The sequence below is a fragment of the Eleginops maclovinus genome, chromosome 1, assembly GCF_036324505.1.
Source record: "Eleginops maclovinus isolate JMC-PN-2008 ecotype Puerto Natales chromosome 1, JC_Emac_rtc_rv5, whole genome shotgun sequence".
NCBI lineage: Eukaryota > Metazoa > Chordata > Actinopteri > Perciformes > Eleginopidae > Eleginops > Eleginops maclovinus.
Window position 1 is genome coordinate 28,295,805 of NC_086349.1, and position 17,102 is coordinate 28,312,906.

General features: G+C 43.3%; 1 protein-coding gene across 1 annotated transcript in view; it reads right to left on the bottom strand.

Moving 5' to 3' along the window:
* Positions 1–17,102, bottom strand: part of vwa5b1 (von Willebrand factor A domain containing 5B1) — a 28,155-nt gene that overhangs the window by 5,192 nt on the left and 5,861 nt on the right. Inside the window, 11 exon segments of the mRNA XM_063883327.1 lie at positions 71–202; positions 280–417; positions 1,588–1,866; positions 2,326–2,521; positions 4,741–4,940; positions 9,553–9,706; positions 9,896–10,081; positions 10,185–10,299; positions 11,575–11,777; positions 11,872–11,982; positions 15,413–15,610. Of these exon segments, the coding sequence (XP_063739397.1) occupies positions 71–202; positions 280–417; positions 1,588–1,866; positions 2,326–2,521; positions 4,741–4,940; positions 9,553–9,706; positions 9,896–10,081; positions 10,185–10,299; positions 11,575–11,777; positions 11,872–11,982; positions 15,413–15,610 (1,912 nt within the window).

Genomic DNA, 17,102 nt, shown 5'->3' on the forward strand with positions numbered 1-17,102 from the left:
TTTCCTTTCCTCTTTTTGTCCCTGGGGGGCAGAGTGTGAATGTGTGAACTGAATATTAAACTGGACGTACTGTTGAGTTGGAATTCCTCGGCGTCCTCAGAGACGCCTCCGGACTGCGAGCGGCCTAGCCCCACGGAGTAGCCCCGGTTCTTCCTGCTGCCAGAGTGAGAGCTGGACCGGGAGCCCCTCTTCAGACCCCCCCCTGGAAACAGAAAGAAGATCCCTTTAGTTTGAGCTGGAATAAGTGTACAGGACGGCTCAAAGACGTCCAGGACTCACCTGCGTTAGTGTATTCGATGCATGTGTGCAGGAACTCGTTGGTGTCCAGGTCGATGGGAACCAGCGCCGTGTGTTTGCTCAGGATGTTGCAGGACTTGCTCGTGTGAAGAGCATACAGCTGGTACTTCCTGCCAGAGCCTGGGGAGGGACAGAGAGCTGTAACCCGACGTTTTCCCCCTTATATTCACACGCTGATGCCTTCCAACCTGCTGTATCTCTTCAGCTACAAGCTGTCCCCGCTGCGGGACCAGTGAAGGACCATTCTTTATTTCTCTTTATATGTCCCAGTATAACTGTCCCTGCTGTCCCAGTATAATACCCTGCTGTCCCAGTATAACTGTCCCTGCTGTCCCAGTATAACTTCCCTGCTGTCCCAGTATAACTGTCCCTGCTGTCCCAGTATAATACCCTGCTGTCCCAGTATAACTGTCCCTGCTGTCCCAGTATAATACCCTGCTGTCCCAGTATAACTGTCCCTGCTGTCCCAGTATAATACCCTGCTGTCCCAGTATAACTGTCCCTGCTGTCCCAGTATAATACCCTGCTGTCCCAGTATAACTGTCCCTGCTGTCCCAGTATAATACCCTGCTGTCCCAGTATAACTGTCCCTGCTGTCCCAGTATAACTGTCCCTGCTGTCCCAGTATAATACCCTGCTGTCCCAGTATAACTGTCCCTGCTGTCCCAGTATAACTGTCCCTGCTGTCTTAGTATAATACCCTGCTGTCCCAGTATAATACCCTGCTGTCCCAGTATAACTGTCCCTGCTGTCCCAGTATAACTGTCCCTGCTGTCTTAGTATAATACCCTGCTGTCCCAGTATAACTGTCCCTGCTGTCCCAGTATAACTGTCCCTGCTGTCCCAGTATAATACCCTGCTGTCCCAGTATAATACCCTGCTGTCCCAGTATAACTGTCCCTGCTGTCCCAGTATAATACCCTGCTGTCCCAGTATAATACCCTGCTGTCCCAGTATAATACCCTGCTGTCCCAGTATAACTGTCCCTGCTGTCCCAGTATAACTGTCCCTGCTGTCTTAGTATAATACCCTGCTGTCCCAGTATAACTGTCCCTGCTGTCCCAGTATAACTGTCCCTGCTGTCCCAGTATAATACCCTGCTGTCCCAGTATAATACCCTGCTGTCCCAGTATAACTGTCCCTGCTGTCTTAGTATAATACCCTGCTGTCCCAGTATAATACCCTGCTGTCCCAGTATAACTGTCCCTACTGTCCCAGTATAACTGTCCTGGCTGTGGGACAGATAGAGTATTTCTGGACCCCTGTGGCACTCACCGTGCTCGATCTCACACTCGGCATCTGCCATGTTCTCGAAGTCCCGTATGATGGACCGGCCGGCCAGGTGGTGGAAGGTCTCGTTCCACAGCTCCTCGTGGACCTTCTCCTCGCGCTCGCGGCCGCGGAGGAACGGCTCGATGTCGAAGACGACCTCCCAGCTGGCCGGCCGCCCACACAGCAGGCCGCACACCACAGCTTTACAGTCGGCCCGCGGCGGGTCGGCTGATCCCAGGTCTGAGGACCGGACCTCCTGCGGGGTCTCTGCCTGGACCAGCTGATGTCCGTACCCGTCTGAAATAACAGAACTCCTTAACCTGCATCTCACATGTGACGTGTCGTCAGAGGAGGCTCTCCGTGTTAAACGGGTCGAAGCGTTCTGCTGGAGCGGCTCTCAGATAATAATTGTATAATCATTTTCGTTCCTGATTAATTTAGAAACCCATTTCCTGTCTCAAGGGTCTATTTTTAAGGTCTGAAATCAGGTTGAGTAAAGGGCAGGGGGTTTATTCCTTCAGTGACGCTTGCTGGTGCATTCAGAGGGACTCTGATTAAACCGTCTGAGACAGAGAGGCTTCAGACTGCGACTGGAAATGAGACACTCAGCTCAAAACTAAAGTCAGTTACTCGTTACAGAAAGCTCTACAGTTCAGTATTTCTCCAAATATCAAAGTATTCCTTCAAAGGGACGACCATGATATTTATGTGTGTCATCGCTGAAGGATGTGCTGATACTCTAAGCCTCAGTCTGACCTGTGTCTCCCACGCTGCCCACGGACGGGTTGTCGGAGGACGATCTGGACCCGTCGCCCCCGGCCGGGTGTCCGGCTGCAGGCGGGCTGTTATGGTTGGTGGATCGAGGCCCCGGGTCGGGGGTTTCCTGCTGCAGGGGCCGCTGGCTGCTGGCAGGATGGTCCCCCCTGCAGGAAGACGCTGCACACAGCTGAGGCTGGAGACACAGCAATGAGTTTAGATGAGTGTCAGTGTGTCCTGGGGCAGTCTGGGTCTACTATTTCCTGTCAGCTCAGCCTCGGATTGTATTTCTGATTTGCAGACTTCTGACTTCTAAAGGAATATCAGGTAACGTCCTAAAATCAGAGGCTGCTGGTCTCAGTTTGTAAAGCAACATGGTGTGATCATCTCATCTGACCAGGAAACATAGTTAATGAATCATCCCATAATATGTCTGCCTCTGGTAACCCCTCGTCCTCTAACCCCTGCTGCACAGGTTGATTATCTGTAATATTCATATGGCAACACACACAGTTACTCTATTGCCTCCTAATCATCCGCTGTGAATTAAAGATGCCGCGCTGAGGGTCCCTGAGCAATATTCAAACCTAATTACCATTTATGAAAGAGGCCCTGATCGCATGTGAGGACACAGATTGAGCGCGTTAACTTAACCCTTTGTTTGTGCGGGGTTCACTAAAGTCAGAAGTGTGTATTTTTAGGAAATAGTTAACGTTTCAATATTGAATCCAGGACAGACCCAGGCGCGTTTACCAACAATATCCAGCTGTGTGCGTCTCTCTTTAGTGTCCCCTGGTCTCCAGCTGTGTGCGTCTCTCTTTAGTGTCCCCTGGTCTCCAGCTGTGTGCGTCTCTCTTTAGTGTCCCCTGGTCTCCAGCTGTGTGTGTCTCTCTGTAGTGTCCCCTGGTCTCCAGCTGTGTGCGTCTCTCTTTAGTGTCCCCTGGTCTCCAGCTGTGTGCGTCTCTCTTTAGTGTCCCCTGGTCTCCAGCTGTGTGCGTCTCTCTTTAGTGTCCCCTGGTCTCCAGCTGTGTGCGTCTCTCTTTAGTGTCCCCTGGTCTCCAGCTGTGTGCGTCTCTCTTTAGTGTCCCCTGGTCTCCAGCTGTGTGCGTCTCTCTTTAGTGTCCCCTGGTCTCCAGCTGTGTGCGTCTCTCTTTAGTGTCCCCTGGTCTCCAGCTGTGTGTGTCTCTCTTTAGTGTCCCCTGGTCTCCAGCTGTGTGCGTCTCTCTTTAGTGTCCCCTGGTCTCCAGCTGTGTGCGTCTCTCTTTAGTGTCCCCTGGTCTCCAGCTGTGTGCGTCTCTCTTTAGTGTCCCCTGGTCTCCAGCTGTGTGCGTCTCTCTTTAGTGTCCCCTGGTCTCCAGCTGTGTGCGTCTCTCTTTAGTGTCCCCTGGTCTCCAGCTGTGTGCGTCTCTCTTTAGTGTCCCCTGGTCTCCAGCTGTGTGCGTCTCTCTTTAGTGTCCCCTGGTCTCCAGCTGTGTGCGTCTCTCTTTAGTGTCCCCTGGTCTCCAGCTGTGTGCGTCTCTCTTTAGTGTCCCCTGGTCTCCAGCTGTGTGCGTCTCTCTTTAGTGTCCCCTGGTCTCCAGCTGTGTGCGTCTCTCTTTAGTGTCCCCTGGTCTCCAGCTGTGTGCGTCTCTCTTTAGTGTCCCCTGGTCTCCAGCTGTGTGCGTCTCTCTTTAGTGTCCCCTGGTCTCCAGCTGTGTGCGTCTCTCTTTAGTGTCCCCTGGTCTCCAGCTGTGTGCGTCTCTCTTTAGTGTCCCCTGGTCTCCAGCTGTGTGCGTCTCTCTTTAGTGTCCCCTGGTCTCCAGCTGTGTGCGTCTCTCTTTAGTGTCCCCTGGTCTCCAGCTGTGTGCGTCTCTCTTTAGTGTCCCCTGGTCTCCAGCTGTGTGCGTCTCTCTTTAGTGTCCCCTGGTCTCCAGCTGTGTGCGTCTCTCTTTAGTGTCCCCTGGTCTCCAGCTGTGTGCGTCTCTCTTTAGTGTCCCCTGGTCTCCAGCTGTGTGCGTCTCTCTTTAGTGTCCCCTGGTCTCCAGCTGTGTGCGTCTCTCTTTAGTGTCCCCTGGTCTCCAGCTGTGTGCGTCTCTCTTTAGTGTCCCCTGGTCTCCGTTGTGTTGGAGCTTCTTGCAGCGTTTGGTTTCTGCAGCTTTTAGTAAACTGCTCATGTCTCCTCTGCTGAATGTTCTCTAGATGCTGCATGAGTTGAAGAGCTGCTGCAGATGTTCCTGCATGAGTTGAAGAGCTGCTGCAGATGTTCCTGCCTGAGTTCTGATTTGTCTTTCTATATGTGCATCCTCTCTGAACCTGTTGCTCCTGATGGAGGAGGTCTGGGATGCTGCAGTAAGCTGGGACTCTAGATGTACAGCTGATTTAATATAAACCACTGTTTATAAAGTTGTGGTTTGAAAGAGTTTCATTGGTCCTGACCTGGTAGTCCCCCCTCCACTGGTACTCGCGCTCGGCGCTGGTCTGGCCCACTAGCTCCTGGACTTTGGCCCTCCTCAGGGGGTTCTTGGGGGCCACGGAGCTGGGGTCACTGGGGGTGAAGGCCTTCTTGGTCGGGTGGTAGTCTGTGATCTGGTTGGTGCTGTACGCTCGCCTTCTGGGAGACGTCCCGCTGTCCCAGCCTGATGTCCAGAGACACATTCAGGCAGTTCAGAATAATCTCTCTCACAAAGAATAGATACGGTTAAGATGGATTTCATCAAGAGCTTTCCATGAAAACACTGTGAATTACTCTTGCCTCAATGACCTAGACTTCAATGTTTGTGTTCATCTTTCTAACCTCAATATTAAAGTGAACATGTAGAACATGTATTCAGGCCTCATTTATTAAGGATCTGCATGTGCAGGTTTTATTCGGCTGACCCAACATCTCGGAGTGGATGAACAATGTTTCTCTGAGTTGTTCATCAGGATCAGATTTATTGCCTTGTAGGTTCACACATATGAGGAGTTTGCTCTGGTGTCGATTATTTCAACACAAACAGGTTTCTTTTAATGAAGGAGCAGATAACTGTTATTAGAGGTATTAGTGTTAGTATTATAAGTAGTAGTATTATAAGTGTTAGTGTTAGTAGTATTATTATAAGTAGTATTATTATAAGTATTATTATTTGAAGTATTATTGGAAGTGTTAGTGTTAGTATTATAAGTAGTAGTATTATAAGTAGTAGTATTATAAGTAGTATTATTAGAAGTGTTAGTAGTAGTATTATTTGTAGTAGTATTATTAGTAGTAGTATTATAAGTAGTAGTATTAGAAGTATTATTTGTAGTAGTATTATTAGTAGTAGTATTATTAGTAGTAGAATTATTAGTAGTAGTATTATAAGTAGTAGTATTAGAAGTATTATTTGTAGTAGTATTATTTGTAGTAGTATTAGTAGTAGTAGTATTTGTAGTAGTAGTATTATTTGTAGTAGTATTTGTAGTAGTAGTAGTATTATTAGTAGTAGTATTTGTAGTAGTAGTAGTAGTATTTGTAGTAGTAGTAGCAGTAGCAGTATAAGTAGTATTATTAGTAGTAGTATTTGTAGTAGTAGTAGTACAGTAGTACAGTAGCAGTAGTAGTAGTAGCAGTAGTAGCAGTAGTAGTAGTAGTAGTAGTAGTATTTGTAGTATTAGTAGCAGTATAAGTAGTATTAGTAGTATTATTAGTAGTAGTAGTATTTGTAGTAGTATTTGTAGTAGTAGTAGTAGTATTTGTAGTAGTAGTAGTAGTAGTATTTGTAGTAGTAGTAATAGTAGTAGTATTATTAGTAGTAGTATTTGTAGTATTAGTATTTGTAGTAGCAGTAGCAGTATAAGTAGTATTAGTAGTATTATTAGTAATAGTATTTGTAGTAGTAGTAGTAGTATTTGTAGTAGCAGTAGTATTATTAGTAGTAGTATTTGTAGTAGTAGTAGTATTATTAGTAGTAGTATTTGTAGTAGTAGTAGTAGTATTTGTAGTAGTAGTAGCAGTAGCAGTATAAGTAGTATTATTAGTAGTAGTATTTGTAGTAGTAGTAGTAGTATTTGTAGTAGTAGTAGTAGTAGTATTTGTAGTATTAGTAGCAGTATAAGTAGTATTAGTAGTATTATTAGTAGTAGTAGTATTTGTAGTAGTATTAGTAGTAGTATTAGTAGCAGTATAAGTAGTATTAGTAGTATTATTAGTAGTAGTAGTATTTGTAGTAGTATTAGTAGCAGTATAAGTAGTATTAGTAGTATTATTAGTAGTAGTAGTATTTGTAGTAGTATTAGTAGTAGTATTAGTAGCAGTATAAGTAGTATTAGTAGTATTATTAGTAGTAGTAGTATTTGTAGTAGTATTAGTAGTAGTATTAGTAGCAGTATAAGTAGTAGTAGTAGTATTTGTAGTAGTATTTGTAGTAGTAGTAGTAGTATTTGTAGTAGTAGTAGTAGTATTTGTAGTAGTAGTAGTAGTAATAGTAGTAGTATTATTAGTAGTAGTATTTGTAGTATTAGTATTTGTAGTAGCAGTAGTAGTATTTGTAGTAGTAGTAGCAGTAGCAGTATAAGTAGTATTAGTAGTAGTATTAGTAGTAGTATTTGTAGTAGTAGTAGTAGTATTTGTAGTAGTAGTAGCAGTAGCAGTATAAGTAGTATTATTAGTAGTAGTATTTGTAGTAGTAGTAGTAGTATTTGTAGTAGTAGTAGTAGTAGTATTTGTAGTATTAGTAGCAGTATAAGTAGTATTAGTAGTATTATTAGTAGTAGTATTTGTAGTAGTATTTGTAGTAGTAGTAGTAGTATTTGTAGTAGTAGTAGTAGTATTTGTAGTATTAGTAGCAGTATAAGTAGTATTAGTAGTATTATTAGTAGTAGTATTTGTAGTAGTATTTGTAGTAGTAGTAGTAGTATTTGTAGTAGTAATAGTAGTAGTATTATTAGTAGTAGTATTTGTAGTATTAGTATTTGTAGTAGTAGTATTATTAGTAGTAGTATTTGTAGTAGTAGCAGTAGTAGCAGTAGTAGTAGTATTTGTAGTAGTAGTAGCAGTAGCAGTATAAGTAGTATTAGTAGTAGTATTAGTAGTATTATTAGTAGTAGTAGTAGCAGTAGTAGCAGTAGTAGTAGTATTTGTAGTAGTAGTAGCAGTAGCAGTATAAGTAGTATTAGTAGTATTATTAGTAGTAGTATTTGTAGTAGTATTTGTAGTAGTAGTAGTAGTATTTGTAGTAGTAGTAGTAGTATTTGTAGTATTAGTAGCAGTATTAGTAGTAGTATTTGTAGTATTAGTATTTGTAGTAACAGTACCAGTATAAGTAGTATTAGTAGTATTATTAGTAGTAGTATTTGTAGTAGTAGTAGTATTTGTAGTATTAGTAGCAGTATAAGTAGTATTAGTAGTATTATTAGTAGTAGTATTTGTAGTAGTAGTAGTATTTGTAGTAGTAGTAGCAGTAGCAGTATAAGTAGTATTATTAGTAGTAGTATTTGTAGTAGTAGTAGTAGTATTTGTAGTAGCAGTAGTAGTAGTAGTAGTATTTGTAGTATTTGTAGTAGTATTTGTAGTAGTATTAGTAGTATTTGTAGTAGTAGTATTTGTAGTAGTAGTTGTATTTGTAGTAGTATTTGTAGTAGTATTTGTAGTAGTATTAGTAGTAGTAGTAGTATTTGTAGTATTTGTAGTAGTATTAGTAGTAGTAGTAGTATTTGTAGTATTTGTAGTAGTATTTGTAGCAGTAGTAGTAGTATTTGTAGTAGTAGTAGTTGTATTTGTAGTAGTATTTGTAGTAGTATTTGTAGTAGTATTAGTAGTAGTAGTAGTATTTGTAGTATTTGTAGTAGTATTTGTAGCAGTAGTAGTAGTATTTGTAGCAGTAGTAGTAGTATTTGTAGCAGTAGTAGTAGTATTTGTAGTAGTAGTAGTAGTATTTGTAGTAGTAGTTGTATTTGTAGTAGTATTTGTAGTAGTATTTGTAGTAGTATTAGTAGTAGTAGTAGTATTTGTAGTAGTATTTGTAGCAGTAGTAGCAGTAGTAGTAGTAGTAGTAGTATTTGTAGTAGTAGTAGTAGTATTTGTAGTATTTGTAGTAGTTGTAGTAGTAGTTGTAGTAGTATTTGTAGTAATAGTAGTAGTAGTAGTATTTGTAGTAGTATTAGTAGTATTTGTAGTAGTAGTAGTAGTAGTATTTGTAGTAGTATTTGTAGTAGTATTTGTAGTAGTAGTAGTAGTAGTATTTGTAGTAGTAGTAGTAGTATTTGTAGTAGTATTTGTAGTAGTAGTAGTAGTATTTGTAGTAGTATTTGTAGTAGTAGTAGTAGTATTTGTAGTAGTAGTTGTATTTGTAGTAGTATTTGTAGTAGTATTTGTAGTAGTATTAGTAGTAGTAGTAGTATTTGTAGTAGTATTTGTAGCAGTAGTAGCAGTAGTAGTAGTAGTAGTAGTATTTGTAGTAGTAGTAGTAGTATTTGTAGTAGTAGTAGTAGTAGTATTTGTAGTATTTGTAGTAGTTGTAGTAGTAGTTGTAGTAGTATTTGTAGTAATAGTAGTAGTAGTATTTGTAGTAGTATTTGTAGTAGTATTTGTAGTAGTAGTAGTATTTGTAGTAGTAGTAGTAGTATTTGTAGTAGTAGTAGTAGTATTTGTAGTAGTATTTGTAGTAGTAGTAGTAGTATTAGTAGTAGTATTTGTAGTAGTAGTAGTAGTAGTATTAGTAGTAGTATTTGTAGTAGTAGTATTTGTAGTAGTAGTAGTAGTAGTAGTATTTGTAGTAGTATTTGTAGTAGTATTTGTAGTAGTATTTGTAGTAGTATTTGTAGTAGTAGTAGTAGTAGTATTTGTAGTAGTATTTGTAGTAGTATTTGTAGTAGTATTTGTAGTAGTATTTGTAGTAGTAGTAGTAGTAGTATTTGTAGTAGTATTTGTAGTAGTATTTGTAGTAGTATTTGTAGTAGTATTTGTAGTAGTATTTGTAGTATTAGTATTTTATATTTAAAGACTTTTTTGTCACAAATGAAAAATAAAGACAATATTTACAAAAATATTGGTGTGTAAAAAACTGATGACCGTAAAACATCTACGATATCCGATGTTTCAGACGACGTGTTCTCTGATAATCAAACAGGGTTTCTGTGTTCCTCTTCAAAAAGCACTGTTCATGTGTTCCTGTTCGGTTCTTTGAACCCTAAAGGGGATTTCCTTGGATACTCCTGAGTTTTAATAGTGTTATAATGTCTATCTGTTATACAGCCAGGGTCTGTCAGTGCTCCTGGATATCTCCTCACCCCCGGCGTCCTGCTCTGCTGGGCCCTCGGTCGGAGGGTCCCTGAAGTACTCGGCCTCCCCTCCGGTCCTCAGAGGGTCTTCCTCCTGAGAGTGGAAAAACACAGAGCTGGCCGACTCTACGGAGCGCATCATGGAGTACCTCCTCCTCTTTTCCTGGACAGACGTTAGAGACAAAAGACAGATTCTTCCCTGAGAGCCTGAGGGGATTCCTAAACACTTATGCACTTGATAAATGCAATGTGTCCTCAGATTGTATAGAAGTCTATGAGGAAATGTTGTATGATAAAGCAGAGCATGCTTCAGGCTGATTGATGAGTCCTCTATCTGAAGTGTCTCACTCACAGATTTGGGGTTAGTGTGGTATCTGGTGGCGTCGCAGACCACGCTGTACCCGATCAGGCTGTCTCCAGGGAACAGGAAGCTGTTCCCCACTGGCGACAGCAGCACCTCCTTGGTCTCCGGAAACAGCCACTCGATGGAGATATCAGTGAGGACCGGACACATGGTCTTCTTCAGGGACTTTATCATCTGTGGAAAGAAACCAGTCCTTCAGATCTCAGGGTTATAAATAGCTGACCTCCCGCAGAGACCCTCAGATCAGATCTCAGATCAGAGTCTGGATGAATCCTACCTTTGGCTGCAGCCTCTCGCCGTCAGACAGGAACTCTGCGGTTCCTCTAGACACGGCGGCCAGGCCGAGCACCAGTCGTCTGCAGGCCGTCTGCCCGATGCCAAACGTGAAGCACCTGCGCAGACAGAGGAAACATGAAGCTGCATGCAGACAGAGAGACGATAACAGCTGAGAGGAAGATAACATATCAACGCTGCACTGACCGCATTCTCCAGGCCTCTCTTTTAAATGTGACACAGAAGTCCCGTTTCTATTTCACTGCACCTAATCTTTTGAGCTATGATTTTATATAAGGGGGAACCTTATCAAATATGTCTGGACTGAAGGACCCTACTCTTTCATTTGGAGAGGTTGTCACTACTTCTTAAATGTAATCAGTGTTTATTCTTTGTTCATGTATTGATTAATCCTGCTGGTGAATAAGGGTCTTTCAAAAGTGTATATTTGGATTATATACACTTATATACCCTTTGTTCAGAGTTCGTATGAAAGATAAGACAATATATCATTTATTGATCCCAGATTAGGAAATGCTTGCGTGGCAGCATGTAAAACCATGCTCAATTATCTCCAGAGCGTGAGCTGCAGAATAAAGTCTTTTCGCCGTCTCACTTTGTGTTTGCGTTTCCATTGCTTTGCTTTAAAAGCTGCGTGAGTGACGCTCCTCTGACCTCCATAACCTCCGAGTGCAGCGTCCTGTATTTCATTAGAGCCAGATTCCCCCCTGGATGTGTTGCTTCCTCTGATATCTGCATAATGAGCATTAACTCTTCATGTCCGTGACCTGTTTAAGCTTTTCATGGAAAGATTCCCTCCATAATCAGAACATCCTGCCATGAAAAGTCATTCTCTGCACAAAGTGATGAAGAGTACAAAGGCCTCCAGATCAGAGAGCGATGAGACTGTTAGAGAGAAAGAGTGGAGACATTTCAGAGAGAGAGTCCCAATAATCCGACAGAGAATTATAAAATTGGAGGAAAAAGTAAGCGGAAAGAATTCAAGAAAAGTCGGACGAAGAAAACAGAATTTGGGATGAATTTTTTTAACATTTTTAGAAAATATTGATGTTGATTAGGTGATCCACTTTCTCTCATCAGGGAAAATATCCTCTTTTCCTCCTGATCCTCATATCTAAATCCTGTTACTTTGTGATGTCACTATGTTTCTTTGCCATTAGCCAATAACCAACCAAGGTAACCCCCCCACCTTCTCACCCTCCTAGATCCCCATTGTGTTTCTTTAAACCAATCACCTCTCAAATGGAGGCGTGGCCAGCAGCAGCTCATTAAGAACAGGGCTGAAACAGAGGGGGTTATAGGATGCTGCAATGCCCCGGATCACACCCCCCCCCCTTTATACAATATCTATAATACAACCCCTCAGTACTGGCCTGATGGATCGGGACTGACTGCGGATCAGCTCGATGACCCCCCCCGTGTTGCTGACCGCTCCGTCCGTCAGTAGGAACAGGAGGCGGGGGTGTCCCCTGAAGGGGGGCTGCCTGAGGATCCAGCTCAGCGGGTTCAGCACGTTGGTTCCTCCCATGTCGGCCCGGAGCCTGCGGACGTACTCACAGGCCTGAACCAGGGGCTCCTGGGGGGGACATGTGATTCATTATTCTTGATTTGACAGAAACATTAAACTACTCTCCCTGGTTTGAATCCTCTGAACCCCCCGGGATGTTTACCTCCTCGTAGCTCTGGCTGCTGGGGAACAGGGGTTTGAAGGTGGATCCGAAGCCGATGATGTTGAAGAGGCAGCCCGGCAGCAGACTCTTCAGGATCACCACCATGGCATCCTGACACACACACAGAGCCCCCTGACGTCAGTTCACAGAACCCCCCAGCACCGATAACAACACCTCTGGAGGTCCGATGAAAGCTGCTTCACGTTCATGTCTCTCTGAAGGCCAGGAGGTTCATTATATCAGAGGATCTGAAGCGCTGCAGCTTCTTTAGGATTCACTTTGGGTTCCCAGACCTTCCTAACATCCACGCTAATGATTTTCAAAGTCCAATTTCCTTAAATTCAAGGACCAACTCCCGTATTTTAGACACAGATAAAGATTGATTACCTTTCATAATCAGAAGCTAAACAGAAACTCTTTCAGTGAAAAATATCAGAAGAACTAAATCCATCCATCTTCTCCCGCCTCTCCGTCAGGGTCTCAGAGGTAGCAGCTCCAGCAGAGAGCCCCAAACTTCTCTTTCCCTGGCCACATCAACCAGCTCTGACTGGGGGATTCCAAGGCGCTCCCAGGCCAGAGAAGAGATATAACCCCTCCACCTGGTCCTAGGTCTACCCCTCGGTCTCTTCCCAGCTGGACGAACACCTCCCTAGGGAGGCGCCCAGGTGGCATCCTCACTAGGTGCCCGAACCACCTCAACTGGCTCCTTTCAACGCCAAGGAGCAGCGGTTCTACTCCGAGTCCCTCCCGGATGACTGAACTTCTCACCTTATCCCTAAGGGAGATGCCAGCCACCCTGCGGATCAGTCCCATTTCGGCCGCTTGTATCCGCGATCTCGTTCTTTCGGTCCTGACCATCCTTCATGACCATAGGTGAGGGTAGGAACGAAGATGGCCCGGTAGACAGAGAGCTTTGCCTTCTGGCTCAGCTCTCTTTTCCTCACAGCGGTGCGGTAAAGCGACTGCAGTACCGCTCCCGCTGCTCCGATTCTCCGGCCCATCTCATCTTCCCTCACTCGAGAACAAGACCCCGAGATACTTGAACTCCTTCACTTGGGGTGAGGCTTCATTCCCTACCTGGAGTGGACAGTCCATCGGTTTCCTGCTGAGAACCATGGCCTCAGATTTGGAGGTGCTGATCCTCATCCCAGCCGCTTCACACTCGGCCACGAACCGATCCAGTGAGTGCTGAAGGTCACAGACCGATGAAGCCATTAGGACCACATCGTCTGCAAACAGCAGCGGTGCAATCCTGAGCCCACCGAACTGCAGACCCCCTCCCCCACGACTACACCTCGAAATCCTGTCCCTGAATATCACAAACAGGATTGGTGACAAAGCGCAGCCCTGGCGGAGGCCAACCCTCACCGGAAATCAGTCCGACGTGCTGCCGAGGACCCGGACACAGCTCTCGCTTTGGGAGTACAGAGATTGGATGGCCCTGAGCAGAGACCCCTCACCCCATACTCCCGCAGGATCTCCCACAGTATCTCCCTGGGAACCCGGTCATACGCCTTCTCCAAATCCACAACGCACATGTAGACCGGATGAGCGTACTCCCAGGCCCCCTCCAGGATCCTTTGAGAGTGAAAAGCTGGTCCGTCGGACCAGGACGAAAACCGCATTGTTCCTCTTCAATCTGAGGTTCGACAATCGGCCGGACCCTCCTTTCCAGCACCTTAGAGTAAACTTTCCCGGGGAGGCTGAGTAATGTGATGCCTCTGTAATTGGCACACACCCTCTGATCCCCCTTTTTAAAGGGGAACCACCACCCCGGTCTGCCACTCCTTCGGTACTGTTTCCGACTTCCACGCAATGTTGATGAGACGTGTCAACCATGACAGTCCCTCAACACCCAGAGCCTTCAGCATTTCTGGGCGGATCTCATCCACCCCCGGGGCTTTGCCACTGTGGAGCTGTTTAACTACTCAGTGACTTCCCCCCGTGAGATTGGAGTTGATCCCCCTTCATACTCCAGCTCCGCCTCTAACATAGAGTGCGGATTTGTCGGCTTCAGGAGTTCCTCAAAGTGTTCCTTCCACCGCCCTAACACACTATCAGTTGAGGTCAACAGCATCCCATCCTTACCGTACACAGCTTGGATGGTTCCCTGCTTCCCCCTCCTGAGGTCCTTCTCCATGGCTTCTCTGAACTTCTCCCACACCCGCTGCTTCGCCTCGGTCACGGCTGAGGCTGCTGCCCTTCGGGCCCGTCGATACCTTGCAACAGCGTCAGGAGTACCCAGGGATAACATATCCCGGAAGGCCTCCTTCTTCAGTCGGACGGCTTCCCTGACCACCGGTGTCCACCAGGAGGTTCGAGGGTTACCGCCCCTAGAAGTCCAGTAACAAACCACCACTCCGGTTCAGATCGGGGGGCCATTCCTCCCAATCACGCCCCCGTGTGCATTGAAGTCTCCCAGCAAGACTAAGGAGTCCCCTTCAGGACTTATTTCAGGGTCTCCAAGAAGGCCGATGTCTCCGAGATCACTCTGCAGCGGAGAGGACTCGAGGTGAACCGTCTCTTTAAAAGTTGGGAAAGTTTAAACTAACTTTGTTCATGTAGATAAAATACATCTTAACCTTTCTGTTAGTTCAGTCCTGCAGTCAGTAGCTAAGCAACAGAACGGTCTCAAAGTTATTTTAAGTAAGAAATAAAAGAGATCACATCATAAAGCTTGTCTGTTTATGTCTATACAAAAACATTCGAGACCTTGAAGCTTTGGATATTCCGAAAATCTTAGAATTCTCAATTTATTCGGAAAAAATATTTTTTGCCGAAAGTAAAAAAAAGTCAGACTTTTTTCAGAAAATCTCAAAATTCTGAAATTTTCCCTAAGATATCAGAATTCTTCCTTTTTTTCTATTTCCAAATTCTGACTTCTTCCAAAAAATATCACCATTTGTAGATCTAAAAATGTGGGGTCTTTTTGTCTGAGAATTGTGCTCGTGTCCTCAAGCTGCTGGAGAGTTTTGTTGAAGCGTGTTTGCATCTGTCAGCCTCCAGGGCAGCAGCATTATAGACCAGCTGCATTATTACAGCAGTACAGCAGTTTTCTGCAGGAGTCTTCCTCCAGGTGCAGGTCGGATAATCTATAACCAGCTTCCTGTTCCTCTGCATTAACACGCTCGATATATGAAGTTCATGTTTTCAGAAGCTTTTCTAAAGGTTGTTCCTGCAGCCACAGCGTCACTGACCTTAAACTCAGACACATTCAGTAAAGAACCGAGTCAAACACCACAATGTTAAACCCCTCCATCCTGAAGGAGTTGCTGTAGGAGATCAACAGGTCTGAGAAACTCAAAGAGACCTCAAACATCTCCTCCAGACTTCAGAAGTTCTGATCGATGTCTCAAATATGGACCTGTCACTCAGCCTCTGGAAACATCACGCTCTTTATGATCAGTGTATCCTGCACCAGCTCTCTTCTTCTGATGTGCGTCAGTGGAAAGCAGCTTCGAAGTGGAGATACGTTCACCTGTGTTTGCTCTACATCTGTGCAACAAAACCAGTCCCGTGAGGGGTATGTATGGAGAGGCACCTTGACTCGGCTGATGTTGGCGCCACTCATGCTGCCACTGCGGTCCAGCAGGAAGAGGAACTCGCCATGGCTCCCCCTCAGGTCTTGGCCCTCCTCCCTCAGGTCTTGGCCCCCCCCCCTCAGGTCGGGGCAGAAATTGAGCATCACCACCGGGTTGTGCAGCAGGTCTTTGTGCAGCCGGCGGCGCATCATCTCCACCTGCAGGGTGGGGGGGGAGTGGGATCATGTTGCCGTGGAAACAGGTTTAATGTGTCAGGGCTGCCAAGATGTTGGGGGGGGGGGGGGATAACACTCATACATGATATAACATATCAACTATAATATTCCTGTCATTAATATTAGTGTTTTAGGTTATTTCAAATGTACATGAGGACTGTCCCACATTCACACCTTCTATTTTACATTCTGATTATCATTACTGTCATTCTGATTATCATTACTTTCATTCTGATTATCATTACTGTCATTCTGATTATCATTACTGTCATTCTGATTATCATTACTGTCATTCTGATTATCATTACTGTCATTCTGATTATCATTACTGTCATTCTGATTATCATTACTGTCATTCTGATTATCATTACTTTCATTCTGATTATCATTACTGTCATTCTGATTATCATTACTGTCATTCTGATTATCATTACTGTCATTCTGATTATCATTACTGTCATTCTGATTATCATTACTTTCATTCTGATTATCATTACTGTCATTCTGATTATCATTACTGTCATCTGATTATCATTACTGTCATTCTGATTATCATTACTGTCATTCTGATTATCATTACTGTCATTCTGATTATCATTACTGTCATTCTGATTATCATTACTGTCATTCTGATTATCATTACTGTCATTCTGATTATCATTACTGTCATTCTGATTATCATTACTTTCATTCTGATTATCATTACTTTCATTCTGATTATCATTACTGTCATTCTGATTATCATTACTGTCATTCTGATTATCATTACTGTCATTCTGATTATCATTACTGTCATTCTGATTATCATTACTGTCATTCTGATTATCATTACTGTCATTCTGATTATCATTACTTTCATTCTGATTATCATTACTTTCATTCTGATTATCATTACTGTCATTCTGATTATCATTACTTTCATTCTGATTATCATTACTGTCATTCTGATTATCATTACTTTCATTCTGATTATCATTACTTTCATTCTGATTATCATTACTGTCATTCTGATTATCATTACTTTCATTCTGATTATCATTACTGTCATTCTGATTATCATTACTGTCATTCTGATTATCATTACTTTCATTCTGATTATCATTACTGTCATTCTGATTATCATTACTGTCATTCTGATTATCATTACTTTCATTCTGATTATCATTACTTTCATTCTGATTATCATTACTGTCATTCTGATTATCATTACTTTCATTCTGATTATCATTACTGTCATTCTGATTATCATTACTTTCATTCTGATTATCATTACTGTCATTCTGATTATCATTACTGTCATTCTGATTATCATTACTGTCATTCTGATTATCATTACTGTCATTCTGATTATCATTACTGTCATTCTGATTATCATTACTTTCATTCTGATTATCATTACTTTCATTCTGATTATCATTACTGTCATTCTGATTATCATTACTGTCATTCTGATTATCATTACTGTCATTCTGAT